Raw genomic sequence first — 23,017 nt, forward strand, 5'->3', positions numbered from 1 at the left:
GGGGATTTGAAACATGCCCTCCCTGGCATGTAGCCTATTGCTATTTAACAGTAGCAGACCTAGAGAGGATCACTGGACTGTGAGATTTGCTGTCTTGAGCTAATGTCATACACTTAAGGCTACGTCTACAGTGGCCCCTTTTCCTGAAGGGGCATGTTAATTTCACCTATCATAGTAGGGAAATCCGCAGGGGATTTAAATAAAAATGTCCGCCGCTTTTTTCCGCCTTTTAGAAAAGAGCGTCTACACTGGCCCCGATCCTCCGGAAAAAGCGCCCTTTTCCAGAGGCTCTTATTCCTACTTTGAAGTAGGAATAAGAGCCTCCAGAAAAGGGCGCTTTTTCCGGAGGATCGGGGTCAGTGTAGATGCTCTTTTCCGGCTTTTTTAAAAGCCGGAAAAAAGCGGCGGACATTTTTATTTAAATGCCCCGGGGGATATTTAAATCCTCCGTGGATTTCCCTACTACGATAGGTGAAATTAACATGCCCCTTCAGGAAAAGGGGCCAGTGTAGATGTAGCCTTGCTGTGAGGCTTGTCTCCACTCCTAAAGCACTATCAAGTAACTCCTGCCAAGGCTAGTGCTCCTCTCTGCGAGCAGCACATTTTTGGATACATTCCGAACACAATCTGGCTCAAAACCCTGATTTCACAGTCAGCCATAAAAATCTCCCTTGTTTTTTAAGTTATGTTTATTTAGCAATTGAAGTATGTACATGTAAGAGAACCCCTCATTGACCCCTTGTGGCAGGAGGCATGCACAAAGCAGTTAAAGGGGTAGAAATAGCACTGCTCAGTGGCATTCCTCATTCCACTCTTCACAGCAGTGGCACCAAAAAAGAAAGGAACAGACAAGAAGCAACTCAGTCCACACAGCAGAATCTTCCGCTACAAACTCTCCCAGCAGCTGATGTTAAAACAAGCGGGCACCATAGCCAAACGTCTGTTTAATGCCCTCAAAGTAGTAGCGTTGCCAGCCTTGTTTTGTTGTCTCCTCCTCGCTGGAAGGGATGCCCTTCCCCTCCAAATGCACTTCTGTCTCACCGCCTTTGTCAGTGAAGTTCAAGGTAACAACTGCAAAGTGCCCTGGAAGAACCAAAGGAAATCCCTGTATTATCACTGTGCTGTAAGGCACAAGCTATGAACAAGACAGCTACATATCGACCCAACATTGCTGTAGAGATCAGTATCCCTGTCCTATAACCAGAAGGCACTGGATCCTTCTGAGTACTGTGAAGTCCTTCCACAACCTTCCCTTGTTGCTCAACCGCTTTAATATCTTCCATGCCAGCTGCTTTCCTTCCAGGCAGAAGAAGAGGGAGTATCACTCTTAACACTGTTTGCAAGCCTGCCAGAGAGGTTGCAGCAATAGCTTCAAGGCAGAGCACAGTGCTTTTGCAATGTTCCCTGTCCACCCATTTGCCCCAGAGGCAACATGCAACATCCAGACTCATTCAACTGAGAGACCTGAGGTCACTGTGGACTGTTAATCTCCAAGCAGATATTAGTGCAGAGTAGAGAATTGTCCTCCCCACCCCCAGTCAAAGCACCCAGTGGGTGAAGGTAAGATTCATTCAGTTATAGGCAAGGGTTAGAACACTGCAGTCCAGTTACCTACCAGCTGGCCAAGATTTAAATCTCCACTTCATAACAATCTGCTTCTCAGGGACCTATGTAAAGAGAAAAGAACAAAGGAGGAGTCACCAGGCCCTGCTCCCTCATCTGCAGTCAGATGTAAGACTCAGCCAGCAAGTATAACAGAAGGTTTATTGGTTCACAGGGACATAGTGTAGCACAGGTTTGTTGTTACAGGAACCAGGAACAGTCACTACACTCCATTTTGGGTATAGGGGAACCCAGAGCCCCTACCCAGGCCAGCTGCATTCCCTTTTCCCTAAGTGAGCTTAAAAACTAAACTCTCACCCAGCAACTGGTCCCAGTTCTCTAGGAAGCCCTGCCTCCTCCTTTGTTCAGATTCCTGGGCATGGTGTTATTTGCTGTCACGTGGTTCTCGGGATGTGAAAGACTGAACATACTTCCACAGCGAGTCATGCTGAGTCTTGTAGTGCCCAGGGAAACTGAGGCACACACAGTTTCTACAGGACAGTAGTATCACGTACAACACAGCAAAGCAAACCAAGTGAATACAGTAACTACAGGACTGAATACAATCCCCAATACATCACAGCAGCCATCTGTCCTGCCAATCTCACTTCATTCCATATTATCAATGCCCAGAATGGAGCATGACTAGAAGAAGCACCAGAGACTCACAGGATGTGAAAGTAGAGGGAGAAGGATACAGAGTTTCTTTATCCTTTTATGTGAACACTAGGCCCCATTAGGCTGAAGCACTGAGCAAGAGGAACACTATTGCTACCACAACACTGAGTCAAAGTATTTTGTCCCCCACATACAAACTTTAGGGAAATTGAGTTTTGAATGGTCCACTTCCATTTATATATTAGGGGTTACTATAATGAAGCCCTGAGATCTGAGCCCCATTATGCTGAAAACTGTACTAATATAATGAGACAGAGTCCCTAGCACAAAAAATGTGCACTCTACAGAAACAAGACAGACAATGAGTGGGAAGAGTGACTTGACTTTGGACTTGAACTTGTCCAAGGTCTCTCAGAGCCAGGAATAGAAGTCTGATTTCCTGCCTCCCAGACATGAATGCCTTAATTCACAAACGGCGAGGAGTCCTGGGGCACCTTACAGACTAACTGAAGTGTAGGAGCATAAGCTTTCGTGGGCAAAGACCCACTTCGTCAGATGCATCTGACAAAGTGGGTCTTTGTCCACAAAAGCTTATGCTCCTACACTTCAGTTAGTCTATAAGGTGCCATAGGACTCCTCACTGCTACCCCCTGATACTTAATTCACAAGGATGACTGTATGAGCATGGAAGTCATGAGGAAAGGAGTTTCAATCAGGGAAGTCGTTAGGAAGATAAGTAGAGCCCTGCAAATCTGTTGATATCTACACCAGTGAAGATATCAACAGATCTGTATACCCAGGTGAAATTTGGCTCTGCATCCAAGATGGCATTGTACTGTTTGCCATCTTGGATGCAGAGTCAAATGTTTACATTAGTGCAGGGCTATAAGGACGAGGTGCAAGGCAGACTGATAAAAGACTGCAAGGAAGGTATGACCTGGCCATTAAGGCTCCTTCTGAACAAGATACAGATGCATGGGCTGGTACTCACTAGATCAACAAACTTGCCGCTGACGCTGCCTTCTAGCAAGTGGAATTCCCCTCCTTTATCAGCTTCTATGATTGCCGGCGCATGAGTAAAAGCCTGGACCATCTGCAGAAAGACAGGCCTTGTGACCAGTGCAGGACTTATGTGACTGGAATCATCACAACCTTCTCCCCACAACCTGCATCAGCTGCTCTGAAACCTGCTGGCAGGGGAGTTGCTACTGCCTTTTGCCTCCCACCCCAGCAGCAGAACACTGGACACTCTGGAGTAAGTGTTTGTCTCAAAGCTTAGGGTCTTCATTTTGAGGATTGGGAAGGAAGCAGTGTCACCCATTTCTGAAAAGTCCCAGGGGGATGCAAACCAAGGGAAAGCTCCCTTCAAACCAGGAAAACAGTGTTTGAGCCCTGAGCCATGTCATGCGAGCACTCCACTGACTAAGTGTTTTACCTGCTTCTCACTGGATGAGAAATATGCCAGATCTACAGAGGGCCCCTACCTCTTATTATGCCCGTCCTATCAGTTTTTCTTAAGTGCATGTAACATTACTCAAGACATTGTCATGTGACCTCCCAAGTAAAGCCTGACTTTGAGGGAGACACACATGGGCACCAAGGCCTACACACACTAGGGATATGAGAGGTTAACCTGTTACCTGATAAGCCTCACCCTAAATGGGTAATGCTTACCAATTTCAGTTAACTAGTAAAAAGGAGGGCTGGAGCAGCTTCTGCCTACTGTGGGCAGGGAGTTGCTCCAGTCCCACAGAGGGCTTGTTGCAAACAGAGTCTGGGAGTCAGCAGTAGGGAGCTTGGGGCTGCTCCAGCTGGACTTCAGCCATCTCCAGCACAGGATCCTGCTTTAGTTGGCCTATAGAGAATCATCAGACTAAATACTTAATTATTATTTTCAGGAGTCCAGGATATTGCCCCCTCTACTGCTGAGTTAGCAAGAAGGTCCATGCTAAGTGGTTTGTGAGTAGGAAGGTCTCTCCCAGGCATTTGCTGCCAAATCACTCTTGAGCTGCTCCAGTCTATGCTGTTCTACGTGCAGAAGTGAACTATTCCCAAGTCCTCTGGGACCACTTCCCCAACCATGCTGGTTTACCTCCTGTGTAGTGAACACTCTGTAGAGTTCCTCAGGAGATGTTAAGAAAAGGTCCTTCAAACTGATCTTACAGGTGGGAATCTTGACTCCTATGGATTTAGACTGAGGTGCTGCAGTGACAGTACTAGCAGCGGTCTAAGGAAACATCAAGAAGCAGTATTGAAATATATGCGTAAGGCTTACACAGCACTTTATAAGCATCTTATTTCCCAGAACATTCCAATAAATGCAATTTGTCATACACTTAAAGAACAAGAATGAGGATCTTTGCAAATTAATTTAGGAGCTATCACGCTTCATGGAGCAACAACAAAATTTAACACAATCTTATTACTGAGTATACTAGATTTTAATTCAGGGGCATCCTACATTACAAATTTAAACACCCAGATAGCAATTACAGACTGCATCCACTGCGTAAGATACCATAGAATCTAAGTAGGCAGCTTGACCTACATATACAGCACATACACCCAACATGCTGGGCTTCTCTCCAGAACTATCTATGGGGTGTTTTATTTACCTTGTGGTCCTCTGCTCTACATGCCAGCTGAGGAACTGGCTCCATTTGCTCCCCATTGACTGTGGGTAAAATCATGCCTTGAGTGAACTCTGAAAAGACAGAAACATGCAGTGAATGTAACAAAAATCAGGTCAATGTTTTAGCTGCTCAAAATGATGTAGGCGCACACACTGCTAAAAGGCCTGACTCTGAGATAAGGTCATGCCTGGAGAGATTTCACTGAACACAACTGAGTGCCTAATGTGAACTGGGAGAAGGATGCAAAAACCCATTAAGAGTGCAGGAGCACCCATTTTAGGGAGATGGAAATTCTGTGTGTTGTTAGTGTGCTAAGTCTATAAAAAAGGACTAATGATTTAAAAAATTACTACAAAAATCTCAAGTTTTAAGTTCAGTTCAAATCCATCTAGAACTAGATAGTCTCTCTCATTAGTATCTTGGAAAAAACAAACAGACAACTAATGACCCAGAACAGTCAATGACAATTATATATACTAAAGACACCAAATACTTTGACAAATTGAAAAAACTCCACCCTACCAAAATAAGGTCTGTTGCTGTTACCTCAGAGAATCTCTCCCAAACAGTTGTACTGTGTTCATCTTCTCTACAGCTGTGCTTCAACTCAGAATGGATATGCTTAGCTTTACACAGTGCTGTGAACATCCACAGACGATCCTCTCCCCCCCCCCCCCCCAGGATAATGGACGTACAAATGGATATAGGTATTAAGGTAAGCTAGAGAGCTCAGGGATCAATTTACTCCAAACAAGCTTCCTTCCCCAGGTCATCTAATTGAAGTGCAGCGATGAAAAGGTAACTACTGCTGTAGTTCCTGCTACTCGCACTGAAGAACTGGAGGGAGAATTGCTTCCACCGCAGTAGCTATTTAGCAGCTACAGGAGAGTTCTCCCTCCTTAATATGTACCTGTTTTGAGCGTGCTGATATAAGTGCTCATTGCATTCCTGATCTCTTGTGTGCCCTCTTGCTTCATCAAGGCCATCAAGTTGGTGTCAGGCTCATCTTTGGCAAGACTGACGGAAATCTAAGTAAAATAGACATGGGCTTGGTAAACAAAACCACATTCACATGGTCCTTTTAAGATTAGATTTAGCATCAGAACTAATGCTTCAGCCTGAAAAGCATTTTCAGAAGAAGCTGTTGAAGGAACTTTTATACCCTTTTAATAACTCTCTGTCTCATGTGCTACCAGTTCACAGTAACTTATGCACCTATTTGACTGTGTAGAACTACCATGGATCCAGTTCTAACCAAAAAAACCGAAAACCAGCATAAAAAAACAGAGCCCTTTAAAAGCCAGGGGCAGGGAACCTCAGGCCCAGGGGTTGGATGCAACCCCTGAAGTTCAGAGCCCCCCCCCAGCATTGGGGAGCCTGCACTGGCACTCCAGCCCCCCTCACCGCAGGGCTGGAGGGCACAGTGTTCTAGCCTAGACTCTGGTGTATGAGAGGAATGTGGGGAGTGTCTTTCTCCTCAGTGAGGGGCCATGTCAATAAGGGTTTTTTGTTTCTCACTTGTGTGCAGCCCGCAACTGATTCTTTTCTGTGGGCCAGCGGCTCCTCACCCAAAAAAGGTCCCCACTCTTGCTGCTTTTCTGGTAGAGGTGCAGGATGAACCTAAGTAGTCTACCAGAGAACAATGAAAGGCTTCACCCTTATAGGGTTACTTTTGGGAGTTAAGATGGGACTGTTCTGTGCTTTGAGACCCTTTTGTAATGAAGTGGCACAGTCAGCAGTATTAGCCATAACTGTGCTTACCTCAACTTCATCAACATCATTTTCATCGGAGAGGTTGGGAATCTCCACATGCCCCTTATACTTCACTCCCGACTTTGAGGTGCCTGTAGAGAGCAATTATACTCTAATTAGAAAGGTTTGTTCAGTTTACCTTTCCTTGCTCTCATTGCCGCACAAGGGCAACTCCATATAATTTCTCAGGAAAGGGACTTTTCTCTCAAAACCACAGTAACCCTTTCAGGAAAGCCTTGGAAAACACTGTCCATAACCCTGTGCTAGACCTTGGCCCTGAGCAAAAACAGACTAAATATAACTCACCTGTCCATGCCAGCTTGATATTCCACTCATAGAAAAATATTAGCTTCCCTTTGCGGTTGTTGATGGAGGCTTCTCCATCCAGCTTACTCACTTCTGTCACTTCACAGGTCCCCTCCTCATCCTCCACTTTCACAGCCAGAAACAGACCTTTCAGCTTCTCTGTAGACCAATTAGAGGCATCCCGTTCAGTCCTGTGAAGGTCAGAGGGGCGTGAGTGGGCTTTGGAAAACAGGCTGTAGCCAGGTCTGGTCCCCGGCCTGTGGCGTTTCTGTGCTTGAACACAAGCCACATTTCTAACATTTCCGCTCTTTTCCCTTCCCTGCCCAACCTCTTTCCCTCGGCCTCAGGACGTGCCCTGCATCATTCCCTGCCCGGCCCGATTCCCCGCGACCGGACACGGACGCTCAGGAACATGCTCAGGGACGCCCCCTGCCGCGCCCCACAGACTGGCCGGGCGCCGGGGTGCGCGCATGTGCCGTGCCCGCGGAGCGGCCGGTGACTTGCTGCCCAGGCCTGGGAACAGACCCCACCCCCCGCGGCTCACGGGCCGGGCCTGGCGCGGCTCTCACCAGTGCCAGTTGTTCACATTGGTGGCGTCCGCGCGCTGCTCCACGATCCAGCGCGGGTCACCCTCCCCCCACTTGGCCATCGGAGCCTCCGAACGCGCCGCCGCCGAGCCAGGCTCCTCCGCACGGCCAGCCTATGGAACCTACTAGAACCGCCGGCGCCCGCCTCCCGACTTCCGCCACCGGCACAATCCTTCCGGTCCCCGAGACGGCCCGGCCGGGGCAGGGACTCGGCACTTTGGTTCCGCCTTTGTCGGGGCGTTCTCCCTCTGTCAGTCAGCGTCGCTCTCCACTCAGCATGCTCCGCGCCCGAGTTCTCTCAGCTCTTCGCTTGCCGCCACTTGCGGCGGAATAATTTTGTCTCTGCCACCGCCGTGTAGCGGAATTGCCAAAGCCAAGCCGGGTTCTCACGAGGCTTCTTGGGACTTGTAGTCCACATCTGCGCGGACAGAGGACTCGGGCACAAGGCGGAAACTACACATCCCATGGTGCTCTGCGCGGACTCCCTGCCCTTCTCGTAGGAGGGCAGGCGGGAGGAGCCGTGAGCATCCGCGGGCCGCCGAGTCCCTTTCCTCTGGGCCAAGGGAGGGACTTGCGTGGCCCCGGTGCTCGCTGGTGCCGCCGCCCCGGCCTTGGAGGGCTAAGCCTGGTGTCTGTCTCTGGCTCAGCTGGCCCTACAGTGCCGGTCGGACCGCGGCTTATCCGCTCCGCCCCGGCCTCGCCTCCCACCCTTCCCTTCTCCTCTGGCCGCCGCTGCGGTCCCCTAAAAGCCTCCCCCCGTCGGGCCTAGGCCCTGAAGTGCTCTCTGTGACCCAGCCTGGGGAGATTTGCCTGTCGCTTAGCCCGTGCGTTTCTCTTTGGCTGCTTTTCCAGATGAACAGGATGAAAGTTGACGAGGAGGAGTATTGGCACAGCTCCAAGTGTAAAGCCTTCACATTTGATGATGACGATGATGAGCTCTCCCAGGTACAGTCTTCAGGCTGCATAGTAGGTTGATAAAAGCCTAGAGACTCGCCCCTTTCTTCCAAAGGTTGGTGAATGGAGTAGGGATATTAAAAGTCCGTTAAATAGATAATCTTAAAACTGCTGAAAATCTCAGCACTTACACGCTGTGGGCTCTGCGGTATAAAGGTTACATACGTTTTATACTGCAGAGCCTGCAGTGAAGCCTCCCTGGGAGTGGTGGAGGAAGCCTCCTCCCCAGGAGCCAAGCCACAGGGGCTACTGGCTCCACTCCCAGTGAGGTGGCTCAGCTGCTGCAGCAAAGCCTCCTCTTTGGGAGCGCAGTGGGTAGCTTTTTCCCACTGGGCTTTCAGGGAGGAAGCTTCACTGCTGCAGCAAAGCCACCCCTCTGAGTGCAGAGCCAGCAGGGGCTGGTTGCACAGCTCCCCAAAAGGTGGCTTCTCTGTGGTAGGGAATCCTTTCCTAGCCCCTCAGCTGGCAGCTCTGGTCCTGGGAAGGAGGCCTCCCTGCTCTGCTGCAGCAAAGCTGCCTCCTGTAGAGCAGGCTGAGTGTATGCTGATGCTTATCTGTTAAAAGGTTAGTTACACTCTACCATCCCTAGAATGGAGAAATCCAGATGGTTAATAGCTCCCATGCATACAATTAGCTCTTCTCCTCTGCCCACCTCTCTTTCTGTTTGAAAGAAGCTGAACAAGACCCATGAGAAGAAACAGGCACTCTGGAGGGCATAAAACATTGTTTCCTTCATTCTTTCTCAATTTCTCTATAAATCTTGGTGGATCTATGTAATGTTACTAGGAGGGGAAATAAGCAGAAAACACCACAATTACTATATATTTTTCTTTTGAAAATTAATTGAGGGGGTTGTTGAATCTCAGTTTGTTTCCTAATAGTTTTGTGTCCATTGTGCGAGAACACTTGTAGTAGCTTTGGTCTCCTTGGCCATTTTAGCAGAGGTTCTGCAAATTGGATGAGTTTATCTGAAATTTCCTCTCACCCTAGAATCCCTGAGAATAGATGATAAGTCCCGAGTCCTTCAGAATTATCAAGAGGCTCCTGTGCTTGACACTAAATGAATTTAAAATTTCAGAACTAACTTTTTAATGAGCTCTACTAATTGATTTGATATTGCTGGGGAAAAAAAGAGATGAGACAGATTTCTTGGTTTTATCTTCTGATTGTCTGGGTGGAGATACTTAAGATCTCTTGGTAGTAGGCCTGTAGGGAAAATCTGAGATCTTATAATACAATGAGGGCAAATGACCTTTCCAGTGATCCCCTACCTGCACCTCCTACTAATTTAAGATGTTTATAACTGACTCTTTAGGTATTCATAGTCCTCAGCTTCTATATATTCGGTGGAAAGGGGCTGATTGTTGGCCAGTTGCCTTGGTGCATAAGTGTAGAACATCTTCCACTGGGCTCTGAACTGTGGGTGAGAGAAAGCATATGTAAAATTGTGAGTAAGTTTGTTTGGATGGGAGTGGGTTTAGTAAAGCCTCTGACTATCTGAATGGAACAGAGATTGTCTTCATCCTAGCCTTTTGTTTGTCCTTAGCTAAAGGAGTCCAAGCGGGCAGTGAACAGCCTTCGAGACATTGTGGATGATGATAACGACGACCTTGAGAAGTTCAGCTGGAGTGGAGAGCCAGTGGGTAGTAAGTTGAAGGGTATCTGAAAGTTATCTTGGGAGGGAAAGTGTGTGGAAAACCTTCCTGTCTGGATCTGTATGTAGCTGTTTCTCATACTCCAAAGTCAGATCCCTTCCCCAGGAATGCTGAGTCTAGTCATCCTAATTTCCATTTTTTCCTGTAAAGTTGTATCTGCCTGTGCCCATTAAGAAAAAGAATGAGATGAGGCCTTTAGGTTTCTCCTTTTGTATTCTTTCCATTTATGTAAGTGGTATGAATTCCACTGTCCCCTCTCAGAATCTAGCACAGGCCGGCAGCCATAGACTTTATCCATCAAGCCTGCCATTCACCAAGCTTAAGTAAAGGAACTTCCAGAAGTATGACTGAGAACCTACTATGCTGTCCCCCACTTTTATGTCACTTCCTGCAGGACTTTTTCAACAATGCTGCAAGGTTTAGTGTGATGATTGATAGATTGATCTGGTGTTTGAGGTACAAGTTGCAGTGTTACAGATAACACAGCCACTATAAAAGGACAAGACAGAAATTACAATAAAAGTCACTTTCAGGTATCATGAAACCCTTTTGGTTCTCTGAGCTCTTATTAAATGCGTGCAAAACCAGACACCTAGCAGGTATATTCTCACCACTGCAATCTTTACTCCGACGAAGCCAGCATTTCTGTCAATCCCAATGGGAAGCAGTCAGTACGAAATGAAGGCATCCCTAAAGTCTCGGGGGTCCAAGACCGCCTGACCAGGAGGTATATGGGTGGATCTCCAATTAGTGGGGGGCACAGGGACCCCACTTTATACCTCTGTGGTCACATAGATGCTTCTCTTGTCATTAAAATGCCAATTAAGTGGGAACGTCTTTGTGGTGCCCATTCCCACAGGGGGTCCAAAGCTTAATTTGCACCTGTGAGGTGGAGGTAACTAAATCATTAGGGCCAGACATCCTTTTTCTGATGGGGCGGCAGATTCCTCTTCTGGGACAGCGTGTGTAGGCTTATCAATACTGGTACCAGCCAAAGGTAGCCCAAGGCCCCGATCACCTGCTGGCCCAATTGCCGTTATTATCTGGTTCCTGTCTAGTATCCAGGGCCATTGTTATTCCAGCACCTCTGGAGGCCCTAGAGCCTTTGAAGACAGAGTTTCGCTCTCAAGGATTCTCTCTCCCAAGGATGTCAGAGGGGGAGAGAGTAGAGCAGAGGGGTGCTTTTCCTGTCTGGCTACATTGGGCCCACCAGCAGGCTCTTTTCACAGAGATGACTCATCTAATCTTGGACTACAGCTTTTTTTTTAATGTCATATTTTATATGGTCCCAGCCAGCCTCTTCGCACCACCACCCATTTTCACTGTCTGGCTCACTGTTCTTCTGCTGTGCCAGTTGTTCAAAATAGGGATGTGAGTGGCCTATTAGATGTCTATCAGATGCAGGAGTGTGACGGCAGGGCAGGGTTAGGCTACTGTGAAGCACTAATCAAGATCAAGTTTAGGAAACTATATGCTGAGTGCTATATCCATTTGATACAGGGAGGTAAATACAGAGACAGAATGTTTAGAATGTACCAGAACCAAAATTGTTGAGGACATATGCTTCTTCCATTCTAGAATTTTTCAGTAAAGACTTTGGTGTTCTGTTTTCTCTGTGAATTACAAGGGTTGTTCTCTCTCTCTGTAGGTATTTCCTGGTCCATCAGAGAGACAGCCTCCAGCAGCTCTAATGCTCCTGAGGGGAGAGACTCAGGCGTTCAGAAGGGTTCTTCTACCCATGCAACCTTACCCAAGCAAGCCTCCTCTTACTCCCTCAGCAGTTTCTTCAAAGGTAAAGTCCTCTACTGTGAGTGCATCAGAGAGGAGTCTAGTTTCTGGGTGTGTATCCCAAACCAGGGAGTGCCTGGTCTCTGGCCAGCCATAGGCAGCATTAGCCACTTGGCACAACTGATTTGTATTAAGTGGAGAGAAGCAGCAGTGATGTGGTGGGGAGAGAGATGTATATGGGGTCATTTTATGCATCATCTCTGGAGAGAGACTGAAATCTCTTTCCTTTAGAGCTGGTGACAGATTTTGCTGGGCTGGGTGTGTGTGTGGGTGTGTGGAGGGGTTGGCAGGGCTAGAGGCTAGCCACTCCTCAGCTAGCCCTCAGTGCAGCCTGGACTGAGCCATATAGGGCTTCAGCAGTAATTTAAAGAGCCGGGGACTCCAGCTGCTGCTACAGTCATGGTAGTGGCTGGGAGCCCTAGGCCATTTTAAATCACTGGGATCCAGGGCCACTGACCCAATTGTCCCCTCCACCTCACATTAGCATCCCTCCTTTTAATAGAGGAGGGCAGGCTGTGTAGACTGTATTGGCAGTTATTCAGGAGGTGGACGGGATTTACTACCGAGGTGTCCTCTCAGGTCTCTGGCTCCATCGATGATGATAACCAGAAGGCTGCTTGCGTGTGTGCTCAATGATGTGTGCCGTGTCAACTTGTGCACTTAGTCTCCACAGCAGACCCCAAGAGAGACCCCCAGAGACCACAAACCGTATAAGGATGAAGGTGCCCGTCCAGGTTTATTGTTAAGCGAAGTACAGTAATAGTTGTCAGTAGACTCTACTGAACCCTGCATATATGTACTTGCCACAGTGGAATGACTCTGTCGGTGGGAAATTTCCACTGCCCCCTAGGTCATACAAAGATTTCCCCCCCCCCCCCCCCCCCCACGACACCACCTTATATATAGGTACAACAAATCACACCTCACTGCTGATGTTGTCAGGCTACCACCCCCAATGCTATTTAGATACCACTCATCACCCCTGTACCTCATGGTTTGATTAGATCATCTCTTTCCCTCATGCTGTCATTTTAGACCCTTTCTTGAACCAGGCTCTGTATGTGTGAGGAGTGGGTACCAAGGTCTTTTTTTAGAGTTAGTGGTATCATGTGCTTTCCACTTAAGACCAGTACTAATTATTGTTCTGCAGTCAGTACCTAGCACCAATTAGTGTTTTGCACACTCAGCCTGTTCATGCCACGTTCTGTGGTCTGGGGCCTTCCTCTTGCTCACACCTTAGTTTTGCCCTATGTTAGCCAGGCCTCAGGCCAGTGCTACAAGGGCTTATGTTTTAGGCATTTATCTTACTACATATATCATCTAGCATGCTATGCTCAGTGGAATAACAAAGCAGTTTGGACCAAAGTGGAGCGTGGCATGCTTGGAGCTCTAGTCTTCAGCAGTCACCCATTTGTGCTGTAGATGAAAACAGGCTATTTAGGACTGTCTTGGGCTGCACTTAATCATCTTTGTCACAGAGAGAGCAGACTAATGCCTTTCTCCTGGGGCTGAAATACCTTCTACTGTTGCATGTGGAGATGGAGCTAGTGACTTCACTTTGGGATTGCCAGACATCATCCAGCTGGCCGAGGAAGAGTCATGTGGCTCAGCATTGTTGTCTCTCCAGCATGGGAACAAGCTTGCTTCCAAAGCTGAATTTGCTCTCTCTAACTTCTCCACATGTGGCATGTGTTCTCTCTGCTTCTGTTCTTGTATGTTGACTGACTTAGTGTTGGTGAAAGGTGCGTGCTGAAATCATAGCCCTGGAGACTGAAGACCTCTCTGTCATCACAGCGTAGGCACACTGTGTGGCCCGTGTTCCTTGGTGATGTGGAGTGGACCTCTTTAGGGGTGAGATGGACTTGAAGCTCCATAGCCCCCTTAGCCCTTGTCTTCTCTGGGAACTAGAGCTCAGTGAGTGCCAGTTTTGCAGTTGGCCTGTGTGATGTGGACAGATACCCACTACTAATTGGCTGATACCCTCCATTCGTTTCCCATAGGCTTGGTCTGTTGGGTAGACTTAGCCTAGGATGCCCACTTGGAGTGCAGTGCTGCCTTCCCTTGGTGAGAGGTGGTGCCTGGGGAAAGACAGTTGAAAATCTGTCACTATTGCTTGTTTGATTTTTTTTTTTAATTTTTTTTTTAGGAAGAAACAAACTTGGAAGTTTTCAGTCCCTTTCCGATGGTAAGGAAGCAGGTTTTATTCCTTTCTGGGCAGGGTGCGGAGAAGGGATAGCTAGTACTTGATACTTAGGAGATTTCTGCCCACAGAGTTCAAAGCTCTTTGGCTAGCTGGGTCAGTATATCTTCCCTGTGTTACAGGTGAGGAAACTGAGGCACACTAGTATCTCCTAACTCTTTTCCACATGCTCATCATTTATTATGCTGCCTCCTTTATAGAAAATAACCTTGCTGTATAGAGCCTTCTGTGGCTTGGAAGGGGCCTCTAGCCAGACATTCTCGTACTCATGCAGTTCATGGAAATGTGGGCTCCTCTCAGTCCATAAGGCAAACCCAGGGTTTACTACTCAATCCGTGGGCCTTTTAATAAAAAACCTGTGCTGGGGAGAAGCTTAGACCAGGGAAATACAGAGAGGTTGATGTGAATCAGGATCCCAGACGTGCTATTCAGTGTGTTATCCCTCTTCTTCCCCCCACCTCCTGCCAAGCACTCTCCGATACAGGAGTTAAAAGCTACGCTCCAGAGCTGCGCAGACCGAAGGCAGAATACAAGGTGGGTGGCTCATGTTCACATTCCTAATCCCAGGGTCAGAGAAGTGAACTGCAAAGGTCATGTGCAGTGGAAGCTGTGAGTGACCAGTCCCAGTTTAGCTAGCAGAGGGCAATGCAGGAACTGGGAGGGTGAAGGTGAGATGTACAATCCTGGTTCTGGCCTGCAGGAATCCCTTCAGCAATAACTCAAGTATAGCCTCAGACATCACAACATTTACACTAAAGGTGAGTGTGTGGTGATGGAGTTATCTGTCATCTTATAGAAATGGGCACTTATTAATGCTTGAAATGCCTGAAAGCCCCTTTCCCCACCAACATGCAGCCCCAGCATTGTCAGTGGCTTCATTCCTCCTATGAGACTGAAACTGGCAGCCTTAAACATTCCCCCCCCCCCCCCCCCCCCCCACACACACATCAAGAGACTTATCTCAAAGCCTCAGGATATCTCATTCAGCAATAACACACTGCCCCCTGGTGGTGGTGTGTTCCTGACTACACTGCTTTTCCTCAAGTGATGATGCTGAGCAAACATTCTGTATGGAAAACAGGGTTTCCTTCTCTGTCTCTGCCCCCTCCCTCAGATTAAGTAGGTGGGGGAGAAACAATCAAGCACAATAAAGGGGGAAATAGTAGCTATGGGATGAAACAAAGGTAGGGAAAGTTTCTTCTGACTTCTGGGACCAACTTCTAGACAGTGATCTAGATCAGTCAGAGCCCCATGAGATTAGGGATCATGCATGTTGATAGAGTAGTGTGAGAGCAGTCTTTCCCATACAGTATCTGTTGTGTGGAAAACAAGAGACCTCTGTCTCTGCAGGTGTGATTGGCCCTTTTCACCAGCTGTAAACATTTGCACCTAAATGACAGCCTGGTGGTATTCTAGGCACGGAATTTCTGAGTCTGTTGGATTGTGTTGGCCACAGTGGTACCAGCCCGTAACCAGATCAGCCTGCCTCCTCCCCTGCAAAGGTTCCAGGAAAGTGACAAGACTCTGGAATCTCTTTTCCCAGGCCATTTCGGTCACATCATAACTCTACTGCTCTCAGTAGTTGCAAAGTCTACTGGGCAACCCTTCTAGCTGCTGGGAACTGAGTAATAAGTTATTTCATTAGACCCAGCTAGGAGTGGGAGAAGCTACATAGCAAACACTGGGATAGCTTGGCTCCTCAGCATCTCTGGAAGTTCATGAGCTGCTTTTGCTTTATTTTGCAGGATTATAGCAGCGATTGGAGTCCCAAGGACACAGTCAGACGAATGCAAAGGGGCAAGGTAAGGACATTGCTTTTCCATCTCCTGGTAAGAAGGGTTCTTTGGTGCTCTTAGGCTGCCTTCTGCTTGCACCTGTGTATTGTGGGACTGGACAAGGGATCTGGGCAGCTCCCTACATTGTCTGCATGGCTTTAGCAGGCACAGCTGTCCAAAGTTCTGTGACCACCTATGGCTTTGCCAAATGGAAGAAGAAAAGCGGAAGGAAAGCACGGAGATACCACTAGAGTTGGTAGGTGACAGGAGTCAATCATTGGGCCACTGCTAGTGCCTTTACCTCTGTTAGATCCTGGAAACTTCTCCCATGGCATGAAGGTCATTTGCAGTGCCATTGGGCTTTCTGGACCTGGCGTTACGAAAAAGTATCTGAAGGGTCAACTTTAGAGCTCTGGATCTCTTCATAGTTGGTAGCAGTCAGAGGTAGGGGGTGAGGAAGGTAGGAGTTGTCCTGAGTGCAGTAGAGTTGGGATCTTGGTCTCAGCTGCTCAGGATTGGCGGTGAGCTGATGAGTCCTCTAGAGGAGAAGATTATATGTACAGAAGTAACCACCCAACTGCTACTGGCCCTTCTCTAAGGTTGTAACTAACTCGTCTTACCAGCTGGTGAAGGGCTTTCCTCTGCTTCCATCTCCACTCCATTGAGCTCCAAGGCTAAAGGATGGGGGGGAAAGAGCTGCAAGCAAGAGGCAGAATCTTCCACTTCCAGTCTGCTGATTAGCTTCAAAGCATCCCAGAGATCAAGGCCCTTCTGCTGTGATGAGTTCTAGTGGTTTGCCTGTTACAGTCTATTTTGGGGAGCAGTGCATGCACCATGTTGTACTTGAGCTGTATACTAGGGGCCTGATGCTGCAAAACTCTTTCAGCGGGAGACTCACAGCCCTGGGCTTAGGAGGAATGCTAAATTTTCTGAAGAGGAGTGATTCATGTTGCTGAATCATTTAAGATTAGAGAGAGGGTTAGGGCCCTATATCTTGGTTGGATTCCAGGCACCTTGCTGATGCAATGTTTCCTTGTCTCCAATGATGTCCCAGATCTGCTCACTGGAGAGATTCCGTTCCCTGCAGGAAAAGCTGATGCTCCTGGATGAAGCTGTTGCAGTGCATGATGGAAATGTCATTACAGCTGTGAGTCCTCCTCTGACTGTATAGGGTTGGGTTAGGGTGGCCAGGATGGCCCTATAAGGGAGTCATATATCCACTAAGGATGTTAAATATCAAGTAATTTACTAGTCAAGTAGTGGGTGGAATTTCCATTGACTAGTCGATAGGCACTTATGCATTCCTCCTTTGAAATGTACAAGAACCCCAGTGGAACTTTGAGTCCCCCGCTGACTCCAGACTCCATGAGGGCGTTTCCACTTTGAAATGCACTAAAGCCCCCACTGGGGCTCTTGTACATTTCAAAGGAGGAATGTGGAACTCCCCGTGCAGCGGGAAGTACCGCTGACTCCAGGCTGCATGTAGGCATGCCAGCTTTGAAATGTACAGTAATTCCTCGCTTAACATGTGCCAGCTTAACACGTTTTCGTGATAGCACAATTTTTTTTTTTTTAGGGAACATTTTTCAAACAACACGACCGTCCCCACAATAACACGATTTCCCCGACCAGCTGGCTGGTCGCCGGCAGCTGCACGGGGCTTCCCCGGCCTCCCTGCAAAAGCAGCAGAGGTTTGCCGCTTACCGCACCGTTCCCCAGTGACCTCCTCTGGCCAGATGCCTCGCTCCCTCTCCTCCATCCCCCACTTGCAGCCAGCAGCTGGATTTCCCCAGCTGGCCGGTTGCTGGTAGCTGTGTGAGGCTTCCCCTGCCTCCCTGCAAAAGCGACAAAGGTTTGCCGCTCACCAGACCGTTCCCCGGCAACCCCTCCTCACCAGATGCAAGGAGGCAGGGGAAACCTAGCTGCAAGCGGTGGGGCGGAGGAGAGGGAGCAAGGCATCCGGCCAGAGGGGGTCGCCAGGGAACGGCGCTGCAAGCGGCGAACCTTGGCCGCTTTGCAAAGAGGCAGGGAAACCCAGCTGCCGGTTGCAAGCCCCCGCCCCTTTCCTTCCCCAGAGCCAAACATCTCCTCTCCCTGCTATAACCCAGTCCTCTTTCCCCCCCAACCTTCTGTCCCGGTCCCAGCTGCTAACAAGTGCAGGCTGGAGCCGCAAGCGCAAATGCAACCCCGACCTTTCCATTATTTTCAATGGAAAAATTGACCCTGCATAACACGTTTTCACGTAGCATGATCATTTTCTGAAACATATCTACTGTGTTAAATGAGGAATTACTGTACAAGAGTTCCCATGGGGGTTTTAGTGCATTTCAAAGCATAAGTGCCCTCATGGAGTCTGGAGTCAGTGGAGGACTCAGAGTTCCCCTCTAACTCCGGGCTCCATGCTGTGCTGCCACTTTGAAATGCTACGTGGAGCCCAGGGTCAGCTGGGGACTCCCCAGGTGAGCCCAGGTTCTGCGCGGCATTTCCCCAGCCAAGGTCAGCTGGGGACTCCCCAGTGGAGCCTGGGCTTTGCACAGTTTGAAATGCCGCGCTGGAACCCGGGCTGCACTGTGGAGTCCCCTGCTGACCCCGGGCTCTATGCAATGTTACTGCTTTGAAACGCCGCGGTGGTGTTTCAAAGGGGCAGTGCTGCACAGAGCCCAAGCTCAGCTGTGTGGTGCAACCGCTTTGAAACACTGAGGTGGCATTTCAAAGGGGCAGCACCACATGGAGCCCAGGGTCAGCTCCTTGTGGTTATGTTTTGTTTCTCTGGTATGGTCTCAGTGCGGTGCTGCCACTTTGAAGTACCCCCTCTTTCCTTCCCCTATCTTATAGAGGCAGCAAGGGGTGGGAGGAGGGATTGACTAGTCCTTAACATCCTTAATATCCACACAGCCATTTAGCCCCTGAATGCTGTTGGTTTTTATTTAAAATCAGTGTTACCTAAAAGGGCCAGGTGTCAGATCTGAGAAACTCAGTGTTCTCAGTGTCTTGTTGAAAGTCATGTGCTTCTCTGGAACCTCGGGTTGGAATCCCAGAAATTCTTCTGTCTCCTGTGCCCACTGGGTCACATTCCTCTTCTCAGCTTGTGTGCAGGGCTTTGGGGTGAGATGTGGAAAGCTCAGGTCCCATCTGCTGCATTCTGGACTGAATGTCTCATAAGGGGAAAGGTTTGTTCCAGGCTGTTTGGCCTCCCAGAGCATTGTGCAGCAAATGAGCCATGTAGCTGGGCGGTCTGAATCCTCCAGAGATCTAATGTAACTCCAGAGAGGCAACAGGTTTAAAACAAACAAAAGGAAGTATTTCTTCACTCAGCACACAGTCAACCTGTGGAACTCCTTGCTAGAGGATGTGGTGAAAGCTAGAACTTTAACAGGGTTCAAAAAAGTGCTAGATAGATTCATGGAGTTTAGGTCCATCAATAGCTATTAGCCAGGATGGGTAGGATTGGTGTCCCTAGCCTCTGTTTTTCTGGAGGTGGGTGACAGGGGAAGGATCATGTGAGGATTACCTATTGTGATCCCTCCCTTTGGGGCATCTGGCATTGGCTACTGTCAGCAGACATACTTGGCTAGATGGACCTTTGGTCTGACCCAGTATGGCTGCTCTTATGTTCTTAGAGGTGGGTATGCTGCTAGTAAAGTTCTTGGGGGTCCTTTGGGAGGAGCACAAGGGAAATGCTTTGGTTTAAGAAATTTAAATTATAGAAAAGCTAGTATACCGTCTGCCCAAACCAGAGTGTTTCAGCTCACAGGCTCCCCAATGACTGTGCTTGGCCTACGCAGTACAGAAGACACCAGCATTGCTCAGTACAAAACACTGATTGAGCCTTGTGTGAAGGCTGGAGCTGAGATGTCTGTAGCTGAGTGGGCCTCCCCTGATGTGTCTGCCTACCCAGATACTGGGGAGGGTTCACCTGCTCATCTGAGGGACGTCTCTTCTGCTTGCAGATTCTAATATTCTTGAAGAGGACATTGAAGAAAGGTAAATGTGGCTGGGAGGCAACTAGGAGCAGTGGTATCCTTACAGGATTGTATTTCTCAGTTAAGGGGAGCATGGCCACATTCTCTCACCTGCTGCAAGTTAAATGGGAGAGAAGGGCTGAGATCACTCCTTTTGGGTGCTGCTGAACTGACCCAGGCATCTCCTAGGGACAGATGCACCTTCAAACCAGTGAGTGTAATGGGATGGGGATGGGGCTGGCTGTGAAGACCCAGAGAGACTGTATGAGCACCTGGGACCCTGTTAGGAGATGGCAAAGGTTGGGTTGGGATGAATGAGAATGAACCTGTGGGGGATATGACCATGCACAACAAAGTATTCAGCCATTAAACAGATGGAATTGGGTTCCTTGTCCAACCCCTGGTTGCTAGAAGAAGGGCTTGCAGCTTCGTCCATGCTGGAACAGCCTTTGCATGGCTCCTCTGTGATGACATGCTGCCTCTTTCTCCTTCCCTAGAGATTCTCTTTCGAGAGCTGGAGGTGCGACAGGTGGCCCTACACCATCTAATCCATTTCCTCAAAGAGACAGGGGAGCAGAAGCTGCTCCTGGATTTGCTCAGGTGAGGCTGAGCTGAACATATTCTTTGTGGTTGGACCCCAAATGTGGGTGCTGAACAGGACTGATGCTTTGTTTCCCTTTTGCAGGTTCCTGGACAGGACTGAGGAGATTGCTGTGAGTATTCTCAATAATGGCAGGTCTTCCTCCTGTGTGGCTTTTATGAGGTGTGAGGAGACCCCTCAGAGAGGCTGAGAACAGATACACATGCCCCTCCTGCCTCTAGCAAAGGATGCTGTTGTGAGGAGAGCCTGGGGACTGGAAGTGACTAGCCACTCAGAGGCATGGGCTTGTGTCCATGTTTTGTTGGAAGTTGACATTCCAGATCTCCTGAGCCCATTACCATGTGAACAGATCCTGTTTTCTTTCTGCTTCTTCCAGCTGTTCCAGTACCGAGAGCACTTGAGCATCCAGGATGCAGAGAAACGAAGAGAATTTCTTAAAGGCTGCATCAGGTAAGCAGTGAAGCTGGGGAGCTGAATGTGGAGAGTGGAATAAGAAGTGCAGCCTGCTGGAGTAGATAGAGCCAGAATCATAGAGCTGGAAGAGACCTCATGAGGTCATCAAATTCAGTCACCTGCCCAAGGCAGGACCATCTGTTTTTGGCCAAGGCTCAAATTTCTTGGTCAAGGTAAAGTAAAAAAAAAAATAGTAAAAAAGGAAAGAAAAAATTTGGGGATCTGTTCTAAAGCATCTGGTGGTCTGGATTTGGCTCATGGTCTGCCTGTTGTCTGTCCCTGAAGTAGATTATGGTTATGTACAGGGCTAAAGGGACATTGGTCTCTCTTTCATCACTGAGTGGAGGTTTGAGGAACAACACAGGGTGATCATGAATAGCCTGTGGTCACCAATATTTTCTGCTGACTTGAGGGCAGAATCACATTGGGGATCTTACCCCATGGATGCAGATGAAACTGGGTGTACTGTGGTGAAATGTTAGTTTCTGGTGGGCATCAGGGTACCACTAGCACTCCTCTGAGCTCCCTTGTCTCATCTATGCCTCTTTGAAGAAGTCCAGGAAGTTTCCTCCTCTGATTGGGCTCTCTTTATAGTTAGTCTTCATCAGAGAGAGCAGGCAGTAATCTGGAAAAGTGAGAGCTTGAGATCTCGCTTGCCTCCCCTCCCTCCCCCCCCCCCCAGACCATCTGATGGCTGAGGCCAAAGATCCGAGTCACCACACGTATAGAGAGCAAGAATGTGGGGAGTGCACTCCTTGGGAACATTCTGGTGGAGTGGGGTTTAAAGCACTCCTCCAGGCAAGGTGTGCTGGAAAGAGATGCTGATAGTGACTGTTCTCATCACTTTCTGTTGACCAGGTTGCCATTTTCATCTGAAGATGCCATTCATGTTCAAGATCATTACACGCTCCTGGAGAGACAGATCATCATTGAAGTAAGGGCCCTGTTCTTTGGCTGTAGTGGGAGTATGTCAGATCTCTTCACCTGTCCCAGGCTCCATCTCCTCTGGAAGGCCTGTTCTAAAGCTGAGGTCCCCCTTCTGGACAGAATAAGAAAGTTCTTAATGACTGTAGCTGACTGGCTTGTCATCTCCAAGATCTAATGTAACTCTCTATTCCCACACCTTGTTCATAGCAGTTGCACCAAGCTGTCCCATTAAGAGTCAGATATGCTGATGGTATATGTTGGACATTAGCTTCAGAGCTATACATAGCATTAAGATGGTATCACACTGTCTGGAATGGTTCACACATATGAATGCCAACCTCAAGACAGAACACTCTACACTGGGTATATGTTCTATAATTAGATTCACAAATGTGAACCCCTGAAGCACTGTAACAGTTGTGTGATGGTGCGTTGGGGTTTTCCCGTCTCCTGCACCCCCGTAGTGGCACGAACAGACTCCACCAGTTAGTAGAACAGAGGGAGTTTATTGCTTCTCCAGGATACAGCACAGATGTAATCTGGTTACAGGAACGGGGGCTAGGAGGCCTCAGTGCCCCCCCCTTGAGATGGGGGGTGGCTGGGCCCTACAATCCCAGCCCCCTCCCTAACTCCTTCTCCCCTGCTTCCCAGACAGAAACTCAACTAACTCACTTCCAGCCCTGCCCCCAGCCACTCCCCTTCTTCCCATTGTTCCGCTCCCTGGAGGCGAACTTGTCAGGTTCGAAGCCCCCCTTGCATAATGACTCATCCCCTGCCCTGCTAGGCCGTGCTGCAGCCAGTGGAGGTCACTCACAACCCATTGCCCAGCATAGCAACCAGCAAGGTACCCCCCACTACGTCACACCCTGAAGCACTGTAACAGTCTTACCATCTAAAGTTACAGATAGTCCCCTTGGGTACACTCCAGGCTGTCTTTGCTTAGGCAAGCTGAATGAAGTGATAAATGGGCACTTACATCAAAGATTTAGGTTGCTCTTAGTCCCAAGAGATCAGTCACTGACCCCAGATCTCACAAAAAAAGATAACACTTGTAGATAATCCTACAGTGAGCTAAGGATTTAGTAACTAGGAAAAACAATGGTTATTTACAGGTTAAAACAGGGAATGTATATACATACATGTATGGTTCTAAAAGATGATTGAGGTGTAGTACTCTGTCATCACTGAATGTCTTTTTAGGGCT

The 23,017-nt window shown here is 48.4% G+C and overlaps 2 protein-coding genes across 4 annotated transcripts in view; one reads left to right on the forward strand and one right to left on the reverse strand.

Moving 5' to 3' along the window:
• Positions 1–671: 671 nt before the first annotated feature.
• Positions 672–7,767, reverse strand: AHSA1 (activator of HSP90 ATPase activity 1). 3 transcript variants are annotated; one of them, XM_006134818.5, is made up of 9 exons: positions 7,481–7,618; positions 6,912–7,102; positions 6,615–6,697; positions 5,764–5,881; positions 4,836–4,924; positions 4,313–4,447; positions 3,212–3,313; positions 1,616–1,667; positions 672–1,083 (listed from the first exon to the last, which is right to left on the reverse strand). In XM_006134818.5, the coding sequence occupies exons 1-9, from the start codon at positions 7,558–7,560 to the stop codon at positions 911–913; spliced, it is 1,023 nt and encodes a 340-aa protein (XP_006134880.1). In that variant the 5' UTR covers positions 7,561–7,618; the 3' UTR covers positions 672–910. The 3 variants fall into 3 exon arrangements, with proteins under 3 accessions (XP_006134880.1, XP_089634534.1, XP_025046346.1); XM_089778408.1 differs by lacking the exons at positions 6,615–6,697; positions 7,481–7,618 and adding an exon at positions 7,625–7,767; XM_025190561.3 differs by lacking the exons at positions 6,615–6,697; positions 7,481–7,618 and adding an exon at positions 7,240–7,357.
• A 129-nt stretch (positions 7,768–7,896) lies between these two features.
• VIPAS39 (VPS33B interacting protein, apical-basolateral polarity regulator, spe-39 homolog) overlaps positions 7,897–23,017 on the forward strand; it is a 29,140-nt gene continuing 14,019 nt past the window's right edge. The window contains exons 1-12 of the mRNA XM_006134820.5: positions 7,897–8,443; positions 9,999–10,098; positions 11,756–11,899; positions 14,042–14,080; positions 14,565–14,629; positions 15,841–15,897; positions 16,925–17,017; positions 19,821–19,854; positions 20,330–20,432; positions 20,518–20,545; positions 20,810–20,883; positions 21,745–21,820. Coding sequence (XP_006134882.3) covers positions 8,351–8,443; positions 9,999–10,098; positions 11,756–11,899; positions 14,042–14,080; positions 14,565–14,629; positions 15,841–15,897; positions 16,925–17,017; positions 19,821–19,854; positions 20,330–20,432; positions 20,518–20,545; positions 20,810–20,883; positions 21,745–21,820 — 906 coding nt within the window. The 5' untranslated portion in view covers positions 7,897–8,350. The remainder of the gene's footprint in view (positions 8,444–9,998; positions 10,099–11,755; positions 11,900–14,041; positions 14,081–14,564; positions 14,630–15,840; positions 15,898–16,924; positions 17,018–19,820; positions 19,855–20,329; positions 20,433–20,517; positions 20,546–20,809; positions 20,884–21,744; positions 21,821–23,017) is intronic.

Source organism: Pelodiscus sinensis, chromosome 5, assembly GCF_052426305.1.
Source record: "Pelodiscus sinensis isolate ZL-2025 chromosome 5, ASM5242630v1, whole genome shotgun sequence".
Lineage (NCBI taxonomy): Eukaryota > Metazoa > Chordata > Testudines > Trionychidae > Pelodiscus > Pelodiscus sinensis.

Excerpts from the sequence above, each read along its gene's own strand:
- AHSA1 (XM_006134818.5), bottom strand. The coding sequence starts at position 7,560 with ATGGCCAAGTGGGGGGAGGGTGACCCGCGCTGGATCGTGGAGCAGCGC. Across the intron at positions 3,314-4,312 it reads GAGTGTTCACTACACAGGAG|ATGGTCCAGGCTTTTACTCA; the intron begins GTAAACCAGCAT and ends GTCTTTCTGCAG. Across the intron at positions 1,668-3,211 it reads GCGGCAAGTTTGTTGATCTA|GTCCCTGAGAAGCAGATTGT; the intron begins GTGAGTACCAGC and ends CTCTTTACATAG.